At 35.7% G+C, this 25651-nt stretch overlaps 4 protein-coding genes across 11 annotated transcripts; 2 read left to right on the forward strand and 2 right to left on the reverse strand.

Annotated features, from left to right (window-relative positions):
- Positions 1 to 120: 120 nt before the first annotated feature.
- Positions 121 to 5563, reverse strand: Afti (aftiphilin). Of its 2 annotated transcripts, XM_076126542.1 has the most exons (5): positions 5254 to 5563; positions 3346 to 4649; positions 2940 to 3126; positions 2526 to 2633; positions 121 to 2302 (listed from the first exon to the last, which is right to left on the reverse strand). In XM_076126542.1, the coding sequence occupies exons 1-5, from the start codon at positions 5345 to 5347 to the stop codon at positions 717 to 719; spliced, it is 3279 nt and encodes a 1092-aa protein (XP_075982657.1). In that variant the 5' UTR covers positions 5348 to 5563; the 3' UTR covers positions 121 to 716. The 2 variants fall into 2 exon arrangements, with proteins under 2 accessions (XP_075982657.1, XP_075982658.1); XM_076126543.1 differs by lacking the exon at positions 2526 to 2633.
- Positions 5564 to 6184: 621 nt separating this feature from the next.
- On the forward strand, positions 6185 to 17293 carry LOC142980887 (uncharacterized). 7 transcript variants are annotated; one of them, XM_076126461.1, is made up of 20 exons: positions 6186 to 6387; positions 6936 to 7158; positions 7284 to 7460; positions 8655 to 8837; positions 9339 to 9504; positions 9864 to 10088; positions 10573 to 10721; positions 11606 to 11718; positions 11822 to 11984; positions 12061 to 12135; positions 12218 to 12479; positions 12565 to 12671; positions 12751 to 12873; positions 12960 to 13100; positions 13352 to 13456; positions 14183 to 14467; positions 14646 to 14762; positions 15442 to 15537; positions 15981 to 16043; positions 16123 to 17293. In XM_076126461.1, exons 2-20 carry the CDS (start codon positions 6958 to 6960, stop codon positions 16141 to 16143), a joined length of 2772 nt encoding a protein of 923 aa, XP_075982576.1. In that variant the 5' UTR covers positions 6186 to 6387; positions 6936 to 6957; the 3' UTR covers positions 16144 to 17293. The 7 variants fall into 7 exon arrangements, with proteins under 7 accessions (XP_075982580.1, XP_075982582.1, XP_075982576.1 ...); XM_076126463.1 differs by having other exon boundaries at positions 10576 to 10721; XM_076126462.1 differs by lacking the exon at positions 6186 to 6387 and adding an exon at positions 6570 to 6727.
- Positions 17294 to 17834: 541 nt separating this feature from the next.
- Positions 17835 to 18462, forward strand: Nxt1 (NTF2-related export protein 1). Its single transcript, XM_076126566.1, has one exon. It carries the CDS (start codon positions 18016 to 18018, stop codon positions 18424 to 18426), a length of 411 nt encoding a protein of 136 aa, XP_075982681.1. The 5' UTR covers positions 17835 to 18015; the 3' UTR covers positions 18427 to 18462.
- Positions 18463 to 20836: 2374 nt separating this feature from the next.
- On the reverse strand, positions 20837 to 23626 carry LOC142980941 (uncharacterized). Its single transcript, XM_076126565.1, has 2 exons — positions 23041 to 23626; positions 20837 to 22224 (listed from the first exon to the last, which is right to left on the reverse strand). Exons 1-2 carry the CDS (start codon positions 23445 to 23447, stop codon positions 22110 to 22112), a joined length of 522 nt encoding a protein of 173 aa, XP_075982680.1. The 5' UTR covers positions 23448 to 23626; the 3' UTR covers positions 20837 to 22109.
- Between the last annotated feature and the right edge of the window lie 2025 nt (positions 23627 to 25651).

Genomic DNA, 25651 nt, shown 5'->3' on the forward strand with positions numbered 1-25651 from the left:
TATTAATTACAATTATTCATCATAACATATTTTTCTGTTGTCAAGTATTCGTCTGGTTCAATATTTATTAGTGCCTCACTCAATATACAACCTAAATTTCATTTCTGTAAAGACTTATGTAACTTAACAGATTTTCAAATTTTAAATTTCTCAGTACATAACATCATTGTTAATAATATACATTTCTAAATAAATTTACAATTTATACATAATTCACATTATATACAACATTCTATAAACCAACCATTTTATAAATAACTATATTGCTTTTTCATAAATTAAGATTATATAATCATAATAATGTTGGTTACACAGACGAAACTTTATACCACAATGTAACAGATACCATATAGAACAAAATGGTAAGGACGGGTTCGATTTATACTCGCACATTATGACGTAATCCAATAATTACCTCAAGATTTCGTTACAGTAAATGCAATACTTACTTAGCGTCTTTATATGCATTAGCCGTTCAGTCATATTGTGCAAGTGCTCAGTATAACAGCTAATATTACGGGTACAGTAACACCTACACTATCATCCTAGTGCAAATATTAATTACAATAATTTTGTCTTTATAGCATACTATATATATAAATAATACAAATTATACTTAAACCACCACCCTATGTACATAATTATACTTTATGTAATACTTATTTTATTTAAGTACATTATAATAAATTATGAGAACCATCATGTTTATTGTGTTGTTATAAATTTTGGAAATGTTTATCATTGTATGACTTATGGGGGTTAGACTTGGGAGTAATATAATTTAACGTTGGAATATCGAGAGGCGGTTGGTTACTTTTCTTCGCAAGTTTACTCTGCACTGATTTCTGTATATTTGAATTGGTATGAACATTTAGACTTATCGTGTTCAATCCATTTTGTGGTTTTACACTAGGGCTAGATATGAAGTCTGTCCATTCATCGTCGTCCACAAAAGTTGATGGTTTTTTGGGCTGTGTCTGTTGTTGTTTAGGTTTACTCGACACAAATTCGCCCCATACGTCGTCATCGGTTACTTGATGAGCGGTTGTTGCTTTTGTAGAATGAACCGGCGATGAACCTTTACTAAGGCCGCTAACACTTAAGTCACTTTTTAACGAATGTAAAGTTTCAACGGGATTAAATCTCGACAGATCTTGCAAGTCTATACCAGGACTGGGCCAGTTAATTTGTGAATAACTTTCTAACGATAATGGCTGTAAAATTTGGCCTGACTTTTGTTGACTCTGTGTGTTTGGTGTGCTGTAACTTGCAGGAGTAGGCTGTAGAACATTTGTTTGCATCTGTGATCCTGATTGAACAGCTTGTCTATTAGTATATTCTCCTGAATTTGAGATATATCCTAGATTTTGAGTTAAAGCTTCGTTTGGTCTTATTACACTAGGAAATGATATGGTATCAGACTTAATACTGTCAAAATTTGGAGATCCATAGTCAAATTCTGTAATTTGATTTGATGACACTTGACTGGCATTGTTGCCCAAATAGCTACTTTTTATAGTACTGCTTGAGCTTTTACTAGGAACGGCTGACTGGAATGTATCAAAGTCGTCATCGAAATCATTGTCCGGTTTCATGATTTCAGTAGTAATTTCCGTAGTCTCAATGTGGGTATTCAAATGATTAGACATGTTTATGTTCTTTGTATCAGCTTGTGATTCTTCAGGTGGGATTGAACTTGTGTCCTGTTGTTCATTTGGCTGTGAAGATATTGACACGAAATCCGAAAAATCATCAAAAACTTCCTTGACCTCACCAGGATCAGGCCAGTTAAGAGTGGGCATTGCAGGCTCTACTTTAATGGGTTGTAACAACTCTGTCTGATATGCAATGTTTGGTTTTGGTAAAGCATTCACTGTTGTAGCTGTCTCAACATTGTGTTCCTGAGATGTTACCTGTTTATGACTACTTGTACTACCTGGCAAAATATCTGAAGTGCTTTTAAAATTTTGGAATTCCCAGTACTCACTATCTTCTATATTATTTTCTGCAATTACACTGTTTGCAGTTGGAATGTTTACATCTGTTTGGTTCTTATTTTCTTCCATGGAAGGTTGGGGCAAGATCACTGTGGGGCTATCATAATGAATCGTCTTAGACCTAGGTATTTCAGAATCAGTAGGAGTGAAGATATGTGTGTCAGGTAAGTTAATTTGCCGTAAAGGTTGAACACTCATGGTATTGGAGTATATCTTGTCAGGTTTTGTAGATACCGTTGCTTCAAACACATCTAAATCTGTAGGGCCTGGTGTGATGGATGCACTTTCATTTTCCGTGTTGCAAGCTGTAATAGAATATAACATAAAGGTTGAAAATTACAGTACAGTTCAATGGGTAGTAGATAATACTAAAATATTCATTTAATTTACATATTTTGCCTTGCTCAATCTATTTCCAAATGTTTCCCCTTAATACAATAAATTAAGATAAAGAATAATAGTACAAAGTCAGAATTCAACCATATTTTTATAGAATATCCTTTACTTAAGTAGATAAAGATAACTTACCATGTGAAAGTAATTCAGATATCTTGAGGGTGGAGTGGTTATGAGCCATTTGGTCTAGGGTGGCCATAAGGTGTTCAAGGTCAAGGAGTAGGGCTTCGGCATAGGTGACTAAAGGATTAGGATGAAGCAGATATTGTACAGGTGGATGTTATTTATCCAAGTGCAAGACATGCAAAAGAATTTTACCATGGTGAGTCAAATTATCGAAAAGCTCAGTATATTTTGTTAGTATTCACAATGTCCAATAAACATATTGCACAATATCTTGTTCCACTGACTTAAAATGTACTGTGCATAATATGCGTGTTGTTTTATTGAGTTGCATAATGTGCCAATTAGTCTTGTAGATGTTACAAATATATAGTCATATTGTTTCATTAAAAGCAAATGAAGGCAAAGATATTTTCAACTCACATTCTTGTCCATCAGATGTGAAAGGATCAGTCCAAGTTGTAGGCTTGCTGGTGGGTTTGTCAGCAACTATTTCACTTTGAGTTACAATAGAAGAAGGAACAGATGCCTGTTTCTGTGGTTGAAGGGGTGCATTGCTTAAGTTTGCTGCATATTTAGGCATGTTGCTACTCCATTTTGGACCAAACAACTGAAAAAAAGTGTTGCAAAAGATAGTCCTCAAGAAAGCAGGCAGGTAAATAGGAATAGACAATCCACAACACCTATTCAATCATAAAAAAATAATCTATTAAGTCAAAAATATGTCACACAAACCAAATTTGTTATAACATAATATATGAGCTCTGAACTAGGTGATCTTAGAATTAGCATATACAGGTTACATACAAATATAAATGTTGGTACTTACAATATTGCGGGAATCAATACACAAGGATTTCAAGAGGGTTTTTTGACCCAATGAGTTATTCCAATTGACAATATATGGTTGTCTCTCATCTGTTTCCATCAAGTGGCCCCAAGTCTCACTCAACAAGGATTCCAATGTCCCTTCAAACTCACTTTCAGGTTCTGGTATTTCTTCTATAAATACAGAACTTAAGACTTTGGTAATACTTTCCATGATCTGATGTTCATTTTCGGACAACTGCCAATTAAGTACTGGCAAGTCATGACATTGTGAAGAATCGTCGATTATATAATCATTAGACTCAATTTTAGTAGCAGATGATTTAAAGTCATCAAAATCTCCAAAATCATCATCTTCAGCATTATTGTCCACATCTTCAGTTTGACTATCACCAGTATGTTTTGTTTTAACAGCTTCAGTTTCCATGGAAGTCAATGTATCAGCAGTCTGAAAACTGTTTTCTTCAAAGTTTGCTTTAAAATTTCCGAAATCTGACTCTTTAGGTTCATCATTTTCCCATGGGTTATTACTACTAGCCACTATATCTGTAACATTACTTGTAGTTACTTTTACAGTCTGAAAGTCATCAAAATCACCAAAATCATCATCTAATTCATTCTCTTCCAGTTTAATATCTAAATCTCTTGGAAACTGATCTAAAGTTTGTGTATCATCTAAAATTGGCATAGGTTCTGGAAGAGGCTCATTTTCTTCAACTGTAGGTACAGCAACATTTTCCTGCATAACAGTTATATTAATGTCCTGTTCATCTTCTGCAATTACTTCACTTATATCTTCCTCCACTGTTACAAAGTCAGAGTTTATTTCTTTGATTGTTTCTATGGGTTCAATTTGACTTCCATCATAAGACATAGTATTGACAACTTCACTACTATCTGCATCATTGTTAGAGTTACATGGAATGTCTAAGTCTTTATTGTAGCTACTAATATTAGGATCATTATTTGATACAGGTTCCTTGTTACTAATTTCCTCAATATTGTCAATTTCTTCATCCACTTTTAAGTTTAAATCCTCTATGTTTGTATCCTCCTCACATTTAATTTTGTTTTCATTGATATCATTGGTTCTAAACACAGTTTCACTTGCAACATCCTCTTTGGATTCTTTTTCACATTTTAGAAATATTTCCTTATGAACTTCACCTTCAATATTCTTTTTTGTTATCTCTAACTCTTTAATATCAAGTGGTTTGTTATCAGAGGATGATTGGAAATGGTTATAAGTTGAAAAGTTTCCATAGTTGTAGCCATTATCATCATCATCTTCGTCCTCCTGTGATACTGCAAAAATGATAAATAGTGCATAAATCTAAAGTAGAATTACCATTTCATAGTTTTTATGTTGATGATTGATTTAATAGATAATTTCTACAATTAAACAAATTCTGCAGCCAGTAAATAGCTCCCGAAGTCAGTTGTCATTTTAATACACATCAAATTAATTATATCATAGATCAAATTTAATTTTATTATTAAAATTAACCCATTAATGATGAGAATTTAGCTAATAATGGCAGATACCAGCCATTTGACATAATGGGAATGAAATAGAAGACATCAAGTTAGTTTAATAAACATTCAATGTTTACATAAAAGATGGCTACTGACATTTATTATTAAACTTATATAAAATCTTGTTGTTATAAAGAAAGTTTGAGTATTTGTTTATGCTAATTTGTAAAAGCTTTGAAAGTGACTAGTGTGAAGCCTTAAACATAAGAAAAACAATAATAATTATAATTTACTTTTGAATTGCCCCAGCAGTTATCAAAGTATAAAGTAATAATATTAAATTAAAACAAAATATAACACACTCATTAACAAAGTGCATTATGTGCACAACATTTCCACATCACACACAGTAACACAATGCAACTACACTTACGGCTATATGACAAATCAAAATCTTCAGGGTCCTTATCTTCTTCGCACTGATCGGGCGGTGGAGGAGTACTGCAAACTAGTGGAGGAATCGACATACTTGGAAATAATGATTGATCAAGGTTCTGTTGGAACACCTTTAATTACATTAGTTTATTGGAGTTGCACTGCACTACCACTCTGGAAATAATCCACTTTCCATATTATTTACAACTTCTTCGCCAAAGAATTAGGACAGCTGTTTAGTATTTGACAAAAATTTGCTACGATGAAATGCAACTGATTGAGAAAGAAACCTGACATCTGGCTGGCTGTCACTATCATAATCCACCATTTAAATTTTTCGTCCGAAAATATTAAATCTCTGGGCACTATCGTGTTATATCAAGTCCTAGATCTACCCAGGTGGATACAATATTATTTTTAATAATTATCTAAAAATCTCGATTTTTTTATTTATTTGTAATATATTTTTTTCTTATTAACTAACTAGTTTACATAGGTACCTACTAAAACTCGGTTGAAGTCCAGTGTCTATTTTATCGATTGTTTGGTATCTTAATAACTGATCCCCTAATTAATTTTCGATTTTGGCTACAATAAACTAAAGACTAAATGATAAAGAAATCAATACGATTTATAGCGAATATTACGAAATTACGTTATACTTATAAATAAAAAGTTAAGAACATTTCAAGTAGGTAGAGTTTACCTGATTTTGTCAAGAATTTGCATGAAAGATATCATTTTGCGTGAAAGAGGTTTTGGAAAAAAGTGGTTAATCAGCCCTCGCAGTTAACTGTACCTGGATACCTACGCAAAGTACCTAACTTTTTCGTTTAGGTACCTACATAATTTCTGTAAAATTTATACCCAAATGCTAAAATTACCAGTATCTAGAATATCGGCAAATATATTAAAAAATGCCGGTGAGTTATTTTTATTTAGTCTGTGGCCTATGCCCGGTTTGTTCGTGTCCCGTTTTGTCGTCCCAAAAAGAAAAGTTGAAAGCAAATAAATTCATACGTTTTACCCTTTTCTTTACAATAGTGCCGTATCATAATCGAGTATTATTTAGTGAAAATATTAAGTACATTGAAAAGTACTTGCTGAACTCAACAGATTTGATTTACAATAGGTAAATAAATTTTATCTTATCGTTGAAGCTAAATGAGCGTGATAAATGGTGGATGTTGGATTTAAAGAATGTAATTCTTATTTATGACTTTGTGATCTGACTCCTGACTTTAGAATAATCTAGGAAAACGGGTTATTTTGTGTATACGATTGCTACTTTTACGGTATCGTCAGCATAATTTACTTTTGAGCGAAAGGACTGTCATTAACCTTTGACATGTGTCATTGCTTACGTGTCAGCCCCTACCTTCATTTTGTGAAATTATTTTTATGTATTTTTGCACAGAACTGCAGTTAATATTCAATCGGTTTCGCATTGATCATCAGATCCTTATATTGCGGTTTGTATATTTATATCTAAGTTTCTAAGGAGTCCAAACTCTTCTCGTTTTGCACCGCGACGAGCGGCTCTATTCGTAATACTCTATTAGTAAAATTAAACAAAATAAACATAAATAACAATTTTATTTTTAATACTGTGACTGCTGAAAGTCCAATAAGTAAATCCAGTAAGAATTATGTATGAATTAATTAGAATTTTGGAAACAGGTAGGCGCGCGCTGCAGATCCAATGGAGCTGCAGGCATTGCTAGTGCTGTGCGGGGTGGGGGTGGCCGGTTTGGCCATGCTGCTACTCATGGGCCTGTTCTCTGCTTCTGGCACCAGCTATGAAGAGGCTATAGCCCAGCAGCGCAGAGCTACCACTGAGCTTCTTGCCCTGGCTGAAAGTAAAAATAAGCCTAAGAAGAAAGAGAAGAAGGCAAATAAGAAGGTAAGAGAGTGTCTTCATTTAAGTTTATAAAATTAATTCAATGTTATGAAGATAAATAAAAAAAATATTTGAACAGTATAAGAAGTTATAAGTAGAATTTTGATAATATTTTATTGGTATTCTAGCAAGCTAAGAAAGAGAAGACAAAGGAGACATCTGCAATGACAGGCAGTGAGCTGGAGAGTGAGGCACCTGCTGAAAGTGGTGTTGAAGATGACACAGTTCCAGCTCCTAAAGGTCATGTGGAATTCAGCCCACCAGTGGTGGTTGATGTGCCGAGAGATACTCCACCCAATGTCAAGGTAGGATCTATATTTTAATACCTCTACATAACTAAAGTCTGTATTATGCAGTCCTCAAAACGTTGCTTATGAGTATTATATATTTACAGCATGAACTAAATTTATATATCTGTTAAGGATTTTCAGAATCACACTTGATGATATTATGTAGCAAGTAAGGATGTAAACTGTAACATAGACATACAATAATTGGCTAAGAATTTTGTCACACTGGTTATATAAATATGCTTCAGAATGGTTCTAAGTGGTCTTTTACTAAAGATACAAGACATATTAAAAACTAAGTTTTACTAAACTTCATAACTAATTTTCCTTTTCACCCATTATATAATAAATATTGTATGAAGAATATGTATATTTATGTGTATCTTAATACATAATGATATATTAAGTCAATTGGGAGTTCATTGCATGACTTCATTACATGATGTTCCATTTATCATGACCTTAAGAAGTAGTTTTATTAAAAAAAATACAGAGTTAAAGTAGCACAGTTTATCTAATTTGTTGTGTTGTTAGGATAATGTAAACAAATTAGTTTCTAATAAGCATTCAAACAGATGTGACATAAAACTAATTAGTCTCTTATTGTAGTTATTGGTGGGCTAATGTATACCTACATACATACATATGTATTGTTTGCCAATGTAGTTATACATATTTGCAATGTATTTATGGGAATAGTGCCTGGTAATGGCTAATATGGTGTCAGCATTCTTTATGCACATGTTGAGCTCATAGTCGCTAGTTATTTGGTGGGGCTTATAATATGGCTTCTCTATGCATATTGTATTAGAAGTTGGTTAATTTAATAGGGCTGCTGGGTAAGGGGGATTCCTTATGCACTCTCTAATAATAATCCTAGCACTTGAAAATATTATAATAATATTTTCTTAATTAATAGGTAGGTAAAATTTTCGTTAATCTCAAAACCACACACTCATCCCAACTCAAGTCCAGTTTAGGACTAATATTAAACACACAGGTTTAGGTTCGGAACCTTTAATACTCCCAAACTAAATCCGGGAACCACTTCCTAGGATGACCTGGGAAATCACTAATTCCATTTAAAATTGTTTACTTCTAATTGTATCATTAAGGGTACTGAAATAAATGATGTAATTTAGGTATAAGGGTTTAAAGTAGCATAGCAATGTGCTTGGTTGAGTAAAGATTTAGACACTGTCTGTACAGATCCGCAAACGCGGCAAGGATCCTAAAGTAAAGCCGATATTGATAAACAAAGAGGATCCGAGTTGCGTTAGCGATCCTACTGCGCTGCCAGAAACCACCGCCACTCCTGCCGCCAACCACTTTGAGGAAAGTCACCCTAAAGATGATTTTGAATTGTTGCAATCAACACTTGTTGTGGAAAAAGTGAGTGTCTAATACCCATGCAACTGTGTATGTGTTAGTTGTTGTGTGTCTGTGTGTGAACATGTTTGATTAACATTGTGTGTTGGTTGTAGTGGTAGATTTCATGTTATAATAATGTTTTAATAAAACATATATTTAATTTTGTACATTGTGCAATAGTGATTTCTAATTTGTTTTGGGTTTTTAAAAGTTATATCATTTCGTTTCCCATGACAGGTTTACATTGCATGTAATATGAACAATCACTTATAAGTTGTAATGTTAGGGTTTATATAATTTGCGTCATTAAACATATCATATCGTAACGTTATATGTAAGCCTTTTATTCGTGTCGTGACTTTTCCATTGATGCATGCGCGTGTTTCGGCATGTGTTGGCATGATAACTTTGTAACGACTTATTTTATACATTTATATGTATGTGTATGTATGTATTACGATAATTGCATGTTTATAATATACTTCGGTGACCTTTAGTGTGATCCAATACATTTGTTGCTAGGTGTCAGAAAAACTGGAAGATGTAGAAAAGAAAGACAAAGTTGTGAAACCTGCGAAGGGCGGTAAACCTGTTGCTAAGCCACCAACACCTGTGCTTGAAGTGGCCAAGGATGAGTTGCCTCGAGAACGTCATAATAGCGGCGAAGTTCCTAAGGAGCAACGCAAAGGTAAGGTTTAGTTCATAGTTGTACTCAGTAACATCGTTTCTGCGTTGTTTTTCAGTCACTCAGCTAGGGAGTAGGTAGTTTTATTCACTGGGAAACAGATATAAGTTCTATATTTTACTGTCTTTATTTAGAACAGTGTAGTAGTATATTTTGTTCTGAGTGTGACCTTATAAATAATCAAGTTCCATCAACAAAACCAGATTATTGCACACATACAGGTTTAATGAAAAAAAAGGATCAAACCAAAATAAAGCAAACCACTATAAAGTGTATAAAATAAGAATGATATTGACCTTTAACGCTGAGTACATACCTACCCAAACAGAATGATGATGTATGTTTTATCTAACAATAACAAGGCAAGAAAATCGATAAGAAGTCCCCTGGAGAGGAGATCGTCGAGGCGGTGCGTGAGGAGGTCGTACCTCCCCTGAATGCTCCGCAGCCCAGCGAGCTGACCACCGAGAAGTTGCTCAAGCAAGCGTTGGCCGCAGCTCCGGCACCTCCACCCGCCGCCGCCTCATCGCCACCCGGTGGCAAGAACAAGAAGAAGAAGGCGGAGCCGAATGTACTCTCTCTCATGGGTGAGTGTGCCATAAGTTCTTGTAAATATCGCCTGTTTGTGAGGAGCTCGTGGCTAACTAACAACAGCCGCGCGGATCGATATCTAAGGTTAACTTATGCGTGTCGAGGTTAACGTGTTGGTGGGTGACCAGATTGTTCCTCCGTGTTTCGGAAGACAAGTTAAATTGAGGGTTGGGGATGCGATTTTCAAAGATCTTTGACTACCAGTCTTACAGAAGGGTATCTTGTTATAACCCAAGTAACTGGGTTGTGGTAATCCGGTTAGTGACTTGAGAGGAAGGCGCTCTATGAAAATACTAGTATTCAACTGCATCTGGTGAGACTGGAATACGATTCCAACAAAGTTGGAAGAAATGCTAGGCTGACTGATTTTTCCGAAAAATAGAGCAGCTCTCATAGCGAACGAGGGTTCTATTGGGTGGAAGGTTCAGTGGCGGCGAGAGACTGTCGCAACGATAACATATGAATGGTCGGTTCGGTTAGCAGCGGGCGACAGCAGCGGCGTCAACGTGGCGGAGCTGGTGCGCGTGGTGCGCGAGGCGGCGCTGAGCCGCACCGAGATACAGATCCTGACCGACGCGCTGCTCAACAAGCACCACGACCCGCTGCCCGAGCACTCCGAGTGGTCCGAGGTACGTACTAACCGATTCATATCAACCAAATAATACGTTATATCCATTCGTGCATTATTACGAAAATGCTATGAATTTTGTAATCTTTCATGGTGCATAAATTGTGTTTTAAGACCGATAGATAGGAATATATGAATTGAAGCAGTGTTTTTGCGAACCGAAATATTGTGCGGTTTCGGTATCGTTTCGTGGAACTCGACTTTATGCTTACGCGAGTAGAGCTTTTGCCCACTTCCACTTTTAACATAATATAGAGTACATATCTTACATAATCATACATATCATTAAGTAGGTATATGTTACATTTAGGTAATAATTTATTTTACAAACAAGTCACACACAGTGATTGTAAATTTCAAATTTAGATATAGACCCATCAACAGGAGATAAAGTAATGGTTAAGGTTATAAATCACAATTTGATATCTTTTTTGTTTTAGTTGAAATACCAATATTTGTGGTAACAAGCTTTGATAGATATCTGATCTCGTGCAACACAACATTTTTGTTTCATAGAATTCTGCCGACGACTTACAGACAAAAATTCAAAAACAAAAAACAAGTCAGATAATCAGCATAGCAGCATGTTGATGAATATTTTTAACATGACGATCATTAGAGATAAAACGATTAACTGTTTGACTTTGCTAAGTAATAAATGCAACAAATTTTGTTTATTTTTAAATGTCATAGTCGGTTGTCGTGTACATTTTTTTTAAATATTGTGGCAATATCGTTGATAAAAAACATATTTTACCCGATTCCGGCGAGGGCGCCAAAATACGATAATATAATCGATATCCAACGGGCCCAAATTAGCATAATAATATTTCGAAGCGATCCCGGTGAACGATTACAACGTATTACATATATTTCTATTCGCAGGGCCCCAACGATCCTATGCAAAAGATGAAGAAGCAGCTGGCCGACAAGGAGAAGGCGCTCGCCGACGAGGTCGAGGCGTCCCAGGCTCTGCACGCCAAGCTCAAGGAATTGAGGTGACGGCTCGATTAAGCACATAATGGTCGTATTCCCCGCACGCGAAATCGACGCGGGCGAAGAAATCTGGGATATATTTGAAACGATTCCGTGTGTGCGCAGGACGTCGCTGAACGCGGAGCGCGCGCGAGCTGGTGGCGCGGCCACGGCGGCGCGCGCTGCTGACGCGGCGCTGGCGGCCGCGCGCGCCGAGCTGCACGCGCTGCAGGCGCGCCTGCACCGCCTCGCCGACGAGCACGCGCAGCTGGCGCAGGACAAGCTGCACGTGAGTGCTCCCCGCGACCCGCTCCGTCGCCGTCACACCCGCCCGCATGCCGCTCACTCTGTTTCTCTCTGTGCAGTTGCAGTCGAAGCTGGAGGGCGAGACGCAGGCGCAGCGCGTGCAGATGGAGATGCACATCCAGCGCCTGTCCGAGGTGAGCGTCCCGCGCTCGTCGCGAGCTCGCGGTCGGCGGTCGTCGTTCGGTTCGCTAGAGTAATCTCTTTGGTGTTCGGCAGACGGAGCAGGCGCTGCTGGCGCAGCTGGCGGCGCTGCAGGGCGAGCTGGCGGCGCACGCGCTGGAGGCGGGGCAGCTGCGCATGGAGGCGGGCGCGGCGCGGGACTCGGCGTGCCTGGCGCAGCAGCACGCGGCCGAGCTGGCGCAGCAGCTGGCGGACGCCAACCGCGCGCTGGCCGAGCTGGAGGCGCAGCGCCAGTGCGCGCTGCACAGCGATCAGCGCGCGCAGCAGGACCTGCGCCAGATGCAGGACCGACTCGCAGGTAGCGCGCTCGAGCACGACTAGAACTACTAGTATCGTCGCGTCCGATTATTTTTGTATCATAAACGACTCCCGATATTTTACAGCGATGACCGAACTTCAAAATGAAGTCCAGAAATTGGCGAGCCGCGCTCAGACTGCCGAGGGCAATGCTGAAAAATTAAAGGAAGAATCAGAAAAACAGAAGCAACAGGTATATTCGTCTTTTTATGTATTTCTGTATTTTGTCGCATCGTAAAAATAGCGTGAATTCATAAAAAATTGTGTCGCAGTTATCTAGCGAGTTAGCCTCTCTGCGTGAACAACTGGCGGCGCGCGAGGCTGAGCTGGCTGAAGTGAAACAGTTGAAGGCGGTGCCTGCACAGAACGGACTGCCTGCTAATGATCAGCTTAAGGTTTGTTATTTATCTAATTTTAGTAAAGAATGACGGAGAATAAGTCTTTGGGCAATGTATCAATTTTATGTTGTAATTTGGAGCAGGCTGCTGAGTTAGCAAAGGTAGAGAGTATAGTGGAATCTCTACGCGACGAGCTGTCGTCTGCGCAGCGCGCCAGTCGCGAGCAGCGGGAACACATCACGCGGCTGCAGGACCAGCTCGCGCAGTACCAAGAGAAGAACAACGTGAGGCTTATACTTTTAATAGTCTTTATAAAGCTAAGTTATTTGCGACGTTATTAGACACGCAAGAAGTGCTAAAAGCATTAAAGTCTGAACAAATCGTACATGCATTTCAGATGTCGTTTCGACTACTTGAATATTTCCAATTTAGAACTAACAATGACTGCATGAATCTTCACTTTCTTTCATTTCCCAACTGATTTACAAATCTTTAACATAATTTAATGACTTGAAATTTAACTCGTCCCGCTTAGGAGTTGCGAACTAAAAACTGGAAAGTAATGGAGGCGTTACAGTCTGCCGAAAAGGCTCTTCAGGCGAAAACGGCAAGTGCGTTGCCGGCCCAAGACTCACTACGCGTAAGTGTTCGCTTTATCCTTGTACGTACACCCGACAACTCAATGTGCGACGTAACACGTGCAGTTATATAAGTTGTACACATCTTTGGCCGGCTTCGCTTTGTTGTATATATCTTTTGCTACTGTATATTTTTGCGATCTCCTAATACTCTTCTATCTACTATTTAACGTTTATGTATTGTATAAAAATTAGTACTTCTTAAAAGAAAATTAAAACCAAGTGTTATAATTAGGGATTAGATTATATGCATGTTATCTAATATAAAATTCTGTAATAACACGTCAGCAGTAATTGTATATTTTAACAAAACTATATTTATTTATGAACTATTCTTATTTCATTCTTTGACACATGTGCGTAATAAAATATATAAGTACAACGTTCAAAGACTTTTCTTAGTAAGAGTTAATTTAGTACAGTCTTAAAAGTAAACAAACGACAATATCTGGTATTTTGACTATACTTATATACTCCAATATTTGTATTGCTGTAATAGTTAAATACTGATCTGTGATTGAATGTTGCATATTCCTCGTATTTTCTTGCATATTTAAAGAATCTTTAACGTATATTTTATATTTTAGTATATCCACTTATAGCATTAGATGAAGCGATTAATGTTCGTATCTTAATGTAGTATAGTAATGATATGTCAATGTTGTGTAGTTAATAAAAAGGTCGTAAACGTTATAAAGCTGATATCTCAATGATTGTTGTTTGCGTAGGAGGCGTTATCAAAGGCGCAGGAGGCCCAGTACAACGAGGTGGCGAGCGTGCTGCGTGCCGCGTGTCCCGGCGCGGCGCCGGCGGGTGGCGCTGACAGAGCTTGGCTGCAGTCCTTCGCTGAGAACCTTAAAACCGAATTGGCTAAAGCACAGAGTGTAAAGAGCATCCCCGCTCCCGCACCGGCCCTCACGCCCGACACGGAGGAGCGCCTCAAAGACCTGCAGTTGCAGAATGAACAGTCGCAGGGACTCGTTGAGAAGTATAAAAGGATCATCGTAGACACAGTACGTAGCTTTTGAATCACTATTTTTTGAGCCTACATTGTATTTATTCATTCTTATCTAGTCACTGTAAAGTATATAAACATATACTGAAATCAGGGTAGTTTTAAACTCAGGCTGGGTACAGTGGGTACCTTTGATGCTTTTGTGACACCTCAACATAACTGTTGTATTTTAACAGGAGGGAGTATTAAGCCGCCTACAACAAAACGTCACGTTAGAGGAACAGAGATGGGCGCAGCAACTAGCTGAGAAACAACGAGAGTTAGATGATCTCAGGCAGCGCACTGTCTCACAGGTTAGTTAACTGTCCTTACACATATTTCTCTAAACACTTGGATTTCTGTAATTCTAAAAATAATGCTGTAATATTAACTACAATATGAAATAATGAAATGATGTACATATCAGAATTAGTGGTTAAACATTTAATTTTATTGCATTTTACTATGTTTTATGTAGGAACCTCTGGCGTTTGCATACTCCTGCATAGAAAAATCATTACCTACGATCATAGAGGAGGTATAAAGTACAGTGATCATTGTGTTTGCACCTGTGCGCTTGTGTGTTCTTATGTCAAGTTGTTCTTGAAACGACGACTCTGGAGTATAATATTTTTGCCCTGTCATTACATACAAAAGTCCACAGAAGTGTCTATAAGATAAAATCTTGTTCCTACAAATTTTAAATTCTCCTAGGCATGGTTTTAAATATGTTTATAATTTGACTTATTTTAGAGTCATTATCCAAAGTTGAAATTCCTTAAATCGAGTTTGGCACCAGTTTTACTTTTTATAAAATTCTTGAAAAGAAACGTTGTCCGTGTTACGAATTTGTGTGTTCTATTGGTGGACTAGATAAATGTATAATTATTTCATTTCTCCTATCATGATGTCAAACAATGCAAACGTCTACTGGTGAAGGTGTGTTATGTATGTTAATGTCAATGTTTTATATACTGTCTATATTACACACAGATGCAAAAGAAGATAGACTCCTTGCAAGCAGAACTACATCAGGCAAAGGGAGCTAATCACAATCATACATTGGCAGACGCTGAACGGATGGCTGAGGTTTGTTGTTAATGCTCCTACTTGCCGAAATATTTAAAGCTTGCGACAGGTCTTACGTAGTACACATTATGTAAATAAAAATGCGCTTAAAACTCTTCCAAAGTACGTTGTTCCACTGATAAGTTCTTCACCCTTTTTTATAATTATATAATGACTAGCTGACCCGCGCAACTTCGCTTGCGTCACTTAAGAGAATGGGTCAAAATTTTCCCCGTTTTTGTAACATTTTTCGTTGCTACTCCGCTCCCTATGACCGTAGCGTGATGTTATATAGCCTATAGCCTTCCTCGATAAATGGGCTATCTAACACTAAAAGAATTTTTCAAATCAGACCAGTAGTTCCTGAGATTAGCGCGTTCAAACAAACAAACAAACAAACTCTTCAGCTTTATAATATTAGTATAGATGTACTGTAGGTTATATGTTGCGTTAAATATTTGCAGGAAAGACTTATGGGCAGCTTCTCCGACAAACACAGTGTTGATGTGTGCAATGGACCTTTACAGGTAAAACATACATTACATTTTTGTAATATTTGTATTTTAAAGTGTTGTTAGAAAAAAATCTACAGTAATTTTGTTACAGATGGGGCTCGAAGAAAAATAACAAGAGGCACACTTATGCGACGTAGTATCGAGGTGTCATTCCTGTCCACTGCGTGCTCACGCGCACAGGTAACATTGATGCGCAGACGCCGGCGTCGCGCTGCCGCTCACACATGTTACAATTAATCGATATTGATAAATTATTATAATTATTACCGGGCTCGCAAACTAATGTTTATAAATAAACGATCTTATTATAAATACATACCAGTAATCGTCCAATGAACTTGTTAACGTTGTGTGAATAAATTGCAAAACAAAATATTGTTTACTACAATTTTAGTCAAGTTTACATCATACGATGTGCACTCCTATCCCGAGGTTTGGTCACGGCAAACCATGATTCGTATGCACATCTACATTATTGTAAATATATTGTAAACTATTCCAAAATGTTTGTTTTGCGAGACCTAGATTCCTAATGACTTGTATTAGTGATTCTTTGGGACTGTATAGGCGATACGATAATCTTATAATTAGTGTAATTGCTGGATCCGACAATGGATATAAACAATAATTTATATGTGTGATCAAAAAGATATTAAACAAATATTTTACCAGTGAATGTGAAATTATATACCAATTCCGTGTGGCATCTTGAAATTTTATGTTTATTTAGTACCATAGTTAGATTAGAAATTATTTTACAAATTAAATTATGGCAACAAATTCTATTAAGTTAGTAGTAATATGACCTGCGATCGTGTAAGGACAAAATTTTTCCTGATTCATATCCTGATTTTACTTTTAATTTGCCGAATTAACCATTTTCTATTTTTAATAATTTTAAGGAATGTTATTTACTCTTTAGAATTATATTATTATTTATAAATCCTTTTTTATCTAGTACATAATCATTTTTGTCAGTGCCTTAGGGTAAGATTTGAATTTGAAATGCTGACTGTTTTATTTCTAGTAATAAATAAATCAAATGCTTGTTAACGATAAGATCTATAGTTTGAAGTTAATTTTTACGTTATTTTTATCAATTCAATAAATAGTGTACGAGTGTAGTGAATCACCGTGTCAAATGTTCTGAATATACCTTTAATAGACGTAGAAATAATATTATTATGAAATCTAATTGTATAATACGTAAGCCACTTTGTATGATAATAGAAAGACATCAAATAAACTATTTCCTAAATATATTTTTGTTTTTTCATGACTTCCACACTACTCTAACCCCCGGTTTTTGAGCACATTAAGCGGTAGTTTAGCGTTTTTTTTGTATGAGTTATAACGCTATTGAATAGATAAACTGCCGCTAAATATACCTCAGAAACCGGGGGTAAGTGATCTGAGTTTGATAATTACCCAGAACAACAATGATTTGATTTTCTTTTTATGTGGCAAATCATCGTTTGCCAGGTCGGCTAGTTTCGTTCTATTAAAAAGCATATTCTGCCTGTCCTGCTGCCATCAGACTTTAGTAATACAACTTACTACACATGTCAATATTGTTAAGGAATATTTTGAATTATCCCAAATTATAAGAAAATACGATAAAAAAAAATGCCGATGAATAATTAATAGGATGAGAAAGTGTACAAATTGTTTATATTTATATCTCTATTTCGAAGATACAAATAGTGCAAAAACAGAAACCGATTAGACAATACAACTGAGCTCTATGGTTAAAACCATAGACTCAAGGCACTTTTAACTGACAAACAAATTGTCACTGTCATTAGAATTAGTTATGTCAATCTGACATGGCATTGTTATTACTCATACACAGTCTCTGTTTGAATAGTTAACCCTAATGTGATCATTATTTCGTAATATTTTCGAGCTTACTGAAATACATTGTGATCATATTCCACATTATCTTCAAGAGACTAGTCTGGTTTCCTTGAATTATTGTATCACCATGTCGGAAGTAATTACTAAAAATATTGACAATGCATGTGAAACTGCAGAAGAATTTACAAAAATATTTTACAAGCAAGTCGATAACAATAGACATTTAACGTCTAAGCTTTATCTGGACACCGGCCTTCTCGTGTGGAACGGGAATGGAATCAACGGTAGTGACAAAATCCAGAAATTCCTAATGGATTTGCCAGCAAGTAATCATATGCTCAAGACATTGGATGCGCAGCCGATTGCGGAGAATCTTGTGTCGAACAAGTTGTCATATCTCATTCAAGCTTGTGGAGATGTTACATATCAAAACGACGACATCAAGAAGCCTTTCCAGCAAACCTTTGTCATAGTGGCCGTTGATGGCAAGTGGAAGATCGCATCAGACTGCTTTAGATTACAAGTCCCTTATAGTTAAGTAAACGTATTTTAGGTTTTTCTAAAAACAATTATATCAAAAATTAAAACTGAAGATGTTTTGGGTCATAATATTATGGAAGTGTTAATTGGTTGCACTTTGTATGTCACCACTTATTGTAATAGTTTGTGTAAACAAAATTGGAATGTGAAAACACCTAGTTTAACTTTATATGTTGTTGGGTAAAGGTAGAATTCAGTAACTCATTTTTACAAGTGGGCAAACTAATTGGTGACAAAAAGTAAATTATTGTAAAATTTCATTAAAAACTTATTAAACAAACAGTGAAAAAAACAACTTTCTCAACACTGGTAAAAGTGAGTTATTTAGTTCTCTGATATTCCACTGATATAGAAATTTCCAAAAAATGAGTGAAATAAGAAGCATAGTGTAATAATCTACAGAACCACTGTTTAACAAAATATACATAATGTGATTAAAATTGTATAAGTATTTACTAAATAACTTTTAATACTTTAAAACCCAAAGGTTCACACTAATAAATGCTATTGTGATCAAGTTTAATAATTGGTCTAGCTAATAAAATAAAACAACTCTATTAAAAATAATTTTAATTGTAAACTTGGTACAAAAGATCTTTTATTTATGTCATGGGCCACCAATTCATTTACTTTCTTTGAATTGATATGAAAAGGCAAACATTTTAGGGCTCTTAGAAAAATACTGAAAAAAATGTTACACCAAATACAGTAAATGAAGCATTTTGGTTTGAGTATTTGAACAATATATTCATCATTTATAAAATATTTAACGAACATCCAGATATGTCTTAATACTTATCAAAACCTTGAATAAGCCCCTAAAAATGTGTTGCAATTTGGACAGTAATGATGAGCTTTTTTACATGTCTTTACAAGGTATGGTATTGCAGCCAGACAACAAAGTACACACCAGCTGAAACAAAGATGTTATTTTAGATACATAATGTTTGTTTATACTCATTACTAATTGTCATTTACTGCTTGTTTTCATACTTACAGAGTCAAACCACAAACAAAACCAGCACACATATGTGTTTTCCTTGAATTTAAGTAATCAACTTTAGTCAGAACTCTTTCTCCACACTTAGAGCAATTGTAGAATGTAGGTGTGCTCTTCAGTGGTGGCTGAACGATAACAGTTTGGTGAATGATTGGTTGATTAGTCACTGTCGATTCACTAGTGTATGGTGGCGGTGGTTCTCTGTTAAATATGGCACTTTCTCTATCCATCCATAATTCTACTTGCGCTGGTTCACTTTGAGAAGGATTTACACTGCTGTTCATATCCATGGTAAAGAAAATCAATGAACTATAAGATATCGGTACTTCGTCTGAATACCATATTGATTACGATTATACACTGAAATTTGTTATCTGAAAATGCCGTTATCATCCGCGATTGTTGCTATCTTATCATGGTTCGTATCTCATTAGATACGCAGGTTTTCTAATTCTCACAGACAAAAATGACTGAGTAATATTTCAGCGTAATATAATATGCCAAAAACACGGTCCGGGAATCGAACTTAGTAGGTATAGTATGTACGTGCCAAATAACTGTGTGTCTGAAAATGTAGCTAGCCGCTGCGAGGACGGTATAAATAAAAGGCAGAGGAGAGTAGTTCCGGTGTAAGAGACTAAACGACGGCGACCTTCAGTTCCTTCAGCAGCAATTCTTTATACCACGTGATAAGGGGTCCTTATACTACAGCTCAGTGCCAGCCATATATCTGCTTAACTCCAACTAGGTGGATTTTTAGCTCGTCGCCACAACAATGCCTATTAATATACCTACGTGTAAGATATAATGCACTTACATGAACCACTATCGTCCTTAGGTAGGTATACCTGTTAACCAAGTGAAAAATTAATTCTTATGTTTAATTCTGCATAAATGAGCAAAGTAAACAATAATGCTAATTATGTCCCTTCTAACAAGATATAGAATTAAAGATGAATGTCATTCAGCTAGAATATGTATTAAAGCTGGCCTTGGATGAGAATAATAAACGCGCACGTTAACGGCGAAACATGATCCTCAGTAACTTGTTTTGATTATCAAAATACATCCGTTTTTAGATATAATTACTCCATAAATTTGGCATTCATCAATAAGAAGAGATTAAAAAAAGGTCCCGATGGCTAAGAAAGTTGACAGTTTATGTAGTTATTTTTTTTTGTACAAATAAGGTAAAGTAGGTACCTACATTACATGTTTAAATTCATGCATTTTCCCCATGGAGTAGATAGAGATTCCTACGTTTTTTACTTATCACATTCATACATCTTATCAATATGTCATTCATGACAAGGGTTATGAGTAATAGTACCTACGTCTTGTGTCTGTGTAATAATGTAAACATGTTTTTATGATGACTTTATATTTGCCAATCAATAAGAATATAACATTGTAAAAGAAACCTTATAATTTAATTATTTTACAGATTTCGTAACTAAGATGTATTTATATATTGCTCAACATTTTTTTGATTGCTCATACATTGAGTGAACTACAGACAAGTGTCTACAATATGAAATACTAATAATTATTCCTATAAAATATAAATACCTTATTGTAAATTGTTAATAAAAGAATGTTTACAATACGTATGCCATTTGTTTAAAAAGAACTAACAAAAAATATTGTTTATATTACAACTAGGTAGTCACAAAATGGAAAATATAGCACATGATCATAACACATTTACAATTTAATAATTACTTTTTGCAATCATGTAAAGTGTACAACATGAGACTTTAATTATAATTCTACATAGTTTTTAAATTTTATACATACTACATGTTTTATTAATTTCCACAGTTTTCGTAATAAACCATATTAATTCAGTCTAATTTCAGTCCAAGGTTAATAACATCTGTATTATTATGGCTTTATATCATATTTGCTGTTCATTTTAATCTTAAATAGATTTTGTTCTTATGTTTACAGAAAAATTACAACCAAAATGACAACATATTTGACCACATTAATAATATAATGATTAAGTTTAAATGGATGGAATGCTTTTATGACTAGCAGACGAGAAATTCATGTCAACTATCCATTTTTAGAATGAAGGAGGTAATATAGCATTACAATGGTGATTATGTGTGGTGGTTCATAGTATAATTTAGATATTTAAATGATTGCATTTATATGTAGAAAATTTATTGTAGAATTGAGTAAAACATTGCCAATTGTATAAATGTTATAGGTACTTATTTTAAATATTCTTATACATTGCTGTGAGTTATTATAATTATAAGCACTAGCAGTAGGCCTTTAATACATAAAGCACTCATAAGAACCGTAACAATAATTATTGTATGTTTTTACAAACTACACAGTATAACTTTAGAGGAAAACCCAGAATTATAAAAATAATTATGACATATCTACCTACTTTACACATTTGTTTATTTGTGATGCACAAGTTGGCAAGAGGCAATTCATAGTAAAAATTCATAAGACACACAAAGGTAAATTATTGATGTTCTCACAAGCAATATGGAATACAATTGATTATAATATTGGAACAGAAGCAATTAGGGAAACCTTGCATTTTGGATATTTGATGGCACCATAATTGCTTGATACTTGAGTATCAACATATTTTCTTTACATTTTAAAAGCTTCTGTAAATTGTGGCCATGGTACTTGCACAGTTATACCTGACATTATTAACACTTGCTGCTCTTTCCAATAAAAGTATTGCAATTGGGACAGTAGTGTTCAGCATCCTTGAATGTGTCGAAGCAGTATGGGACCAGGCCGAGACAGCAAAGAGAGCAAACCCTGAAAAAATATATAACATTCATTATTCATTATGATATATAAATTACAAGCACTCATTAAATATGTAATAAATCAATCTAATCACAACAGCAAAATATCATAAATCTTACTATATTCCAAAATCTTATTAGAGGGGCTTGTAGGCAGTGACAAAGGTAAACAAAATATAGTATGTGAAACGCCCCACTAGGCTTATACAACTGGCGATGACCTGTTCAAAATATTTACTTTATTTTGGAAAAACATATGATTGTTAATTATTTCCTGACTAAGTTGTAGGTATACACCAAGTCTCTCTACTAAGTTGTTGGATTATATAAAAGTGGTATGAGATGAATGTAACATTAACAGAATGCAAGATGATATACTTTCAAAATTAAAGATCAAATGTTATGATTTTAAGGTAAAGTTTTAAATTTATTATTATGTCTCTTAAGATTTAATGCATCAGCTTTATCTGCTCATAAAATATTTACAAAATAATCATTGAGCTTGCCAGTAATTCGTTCCATAACTAAATATGACCAGTTATAAAAATATCAAAGTTTCATATAAAGGGGAAACCTTTTTTTAGCTTGTAACCACATGTATGGAAACAAGGATCTTGTTTAATTAATGCTTAGACAAAACCACAGATACATATTGCTCTATTGTGAATAATAAAATGTCCATTATCTCCCTGCTAAGTGATATTTAGACAACTGTGGCAAGTCTTAGTATGAACAATCGAGGTGAACAATAGGAATAGAATGCAATAAGCATTCTATGCATGAAATCTATAAAAGAAAGTAGAATGTGAAGTAGAAAAACACTTACATGGTAATGACGCAAATAGAGCCAGCAACTAAATGTGTATGCCAAGCTGTGGTGTACGTCACTCTTGTTGTGACCACTTTGTTACAATTAAAGCATGTTATTGTCGTAGGTTCAGTGCCCACGGCCGGGGGAAGAACTATTCCAACGGGCACTCCAGGAGGTGGCGGAATCATGTCCCCTGCTTGAGGCTGAGTATTCGTCACAGTTATAGTAGGATGCGGGTATACCCCTGGTGCTGTGTATGGTTTCGGTTGCGGATATGGCCCCGGTGCAGCATACATTGCTACACCGGGCTCTCCTCCAGGTGCTATAAAGCCATATTGAGGATTACCGACGACAGCAGAATATGGTGGTGGAAGATCTTCGGGAGCTGACGGCCCTGCGCTTGGCCCGTGTGTACTCGCCATCCCTTTGTTCTTGTGTATTAAGGTCGAATATGTTATATCACTGTCAGTACTAGATAAAAATGTTATACATTAGTAGCACAAGTATTCGTACACAAAAAAATTTAGATAACTTTAGAAATGGCACAATAATTCATCAGCACAGATAAAACTAACATGACGTCATGTGTCAATGTCAAATTAGTCATGACTTCACATGTCAAATCTTATGCCACCAAAAACACAATACCATGGAGGTAGCAATTTTTTTATAGAAGTGCCATGTTTCTATCCAGTATATTAATTTAGGTACAATGGGTAGGCATAAACTTGTTAATTATATTTGGTGACTCTCTTAATAAACCAGTGTCATGTAGGAATGTTTAACAGAACCACTTATGTAGGTAGAGATTAAATTGTTAAACGAGGCAAGAGACATTTCTATAACTAAACATTATTGTTACCCAGGTGCCAATTATTAGATGTGTGGATACCGAACTGTTTTCTTTTCAAAATTGTTAGGCGCTATAGTGGTAGGTATAATGTTTTCGAACTTTAAGGAGTCTTGAACATAATTTACCACAGACAAAATCTTGTGGTCAGGTGATCTACGCGTGTAAAAAAAAAAACAAATTAAATAAACTATACATTGATAATGGACCAAGATCCCAGAGCTGCCAGACCTACGTCATTTTAGCAAAGCTGAAACTTTGAGGATTGTTAGTATAAAGGGTCTGTTAAGAGGTATGCACATCCACTACCTTGAAAGCGGGGCCGTTTCTGAGGTAGCGCGGAGTGAAGGTGCGTAAAAAACGACCCAACCTACGTTATAGTAGCAAAGTTGGTTTTCAGATATGTTATTAATGATATTATGTAGAATTAAAATTGACTATTGCCAGACCGTTTCCCGGGGCCATTACTTCTGCCAGACGCCTTAAATGTTATAAAAAAATGAGGTCAACTACGTCATAGTAGCAAGCCTAAATTTTATATATGTTATTAAAGGTACAATTTTAAGACCCCCTGTATGCGGACAGACCATTCCGCAGGGCCCTTCGTCCCCTAGACGCCATTAAACTTTCCCTATGAGTGCGAGAGTAAGAGCATTATTCATACGCATAAATGAAAAACAATTGAATTAAAAAAATAAAAATTGAAAAATTATTGAATACTAACTGACCCGCGCATCTTTGCTTGCGTCACTTAAGAGAGATAGGTCAAAATGTTACATAAACGGGTTATGTAACATTTTTCACTGGTACTCTGCTCCTATTGGTCGTAGCGTGATGATATATAGCTTATAGCTTTTCTCAAATCTCGCTTTATATCAGCATTACTCCAGACACCCGCAATATAATTTGCTCGTCGAAATTGTTGAAGCAATTCAGATTTACAAGGAGGTAAATTACTTGCGTCGATTTTTTTAACATTTTGCCGGTGGAATTTCTCATTCAAATCGCCGACTGTATACGTGTTAATGAAAAGTGGTAGCCGTGCAGCATCTACATCAATTCAGCTCAGACCATTTAAAATTTTAAAGAAATCGCCAGAATATCAAGAAGCTTTTGTTCAATTCGGAGAAGTTGAATTATCTATTGATAAAGCGAAGGAACAAAATATATTTGATGTAATTCAAAAATTTATCTGCGAGTTATATAATGTTCCCGGATTCAATAATTTTTCAATTTTTATTTTTTTAATTCAATTGTTTTTCATTTATGCGTATGAATAATGCTCTTACTCTCGCACTCATAGGGAAAGTTTAATGGCGTCTAGGGGACGAAGGGCCCTGCGGAATGGTCTGTCCGCATACAGGGGGTCTTAAAATTGTACCTTTAATAACATATATAAAATTTAGGCTTGCTACTATGACGTAGTTGACCTCATTTTTTTATAACATTTAAGGCGTCTGGCAGAAGTAATGGCCCCGGGAAACGGTCTGGCAATAGTCAATTTTAATTCTACATAATATCATTAATAACATATCTGAAAACCAACTTTGCTACTATAACGTAGGTTGGGTCGTTTTTTACGCACCTTCACTCCGCGCTACCTCAGAAACGGCCCCGCTTTCAAGGTAGTGGATGTGCATACCTCTTAACAGACCCTTTATACTAACAATCCTCAAAGTTTCAGCTTTGCTAAAATGACGTAGGTCTGGCAGCTCTGGGATCTTACTCTATAAGACATATATCATAATATATTACAGTCAGTAAAAGTTCAGAATG

This window comes from Anticarsia gemmatalis, chromosome 19 (genome assembly GCF_050436995.1).
Source record: "Anticarsia gemmatalis isolate Benzon Research Colony breed Stoneville strain chromosome 19, ilAntGemm2 primary, whole genome shotgun sequence".
Classification (NCBI taxonomy): Eukaryota; Metazoa; Arthropoda; class Insecta; order Lepidoptera; family Erebidae; genus Anticarsia; species Anticarsia gemmatalis.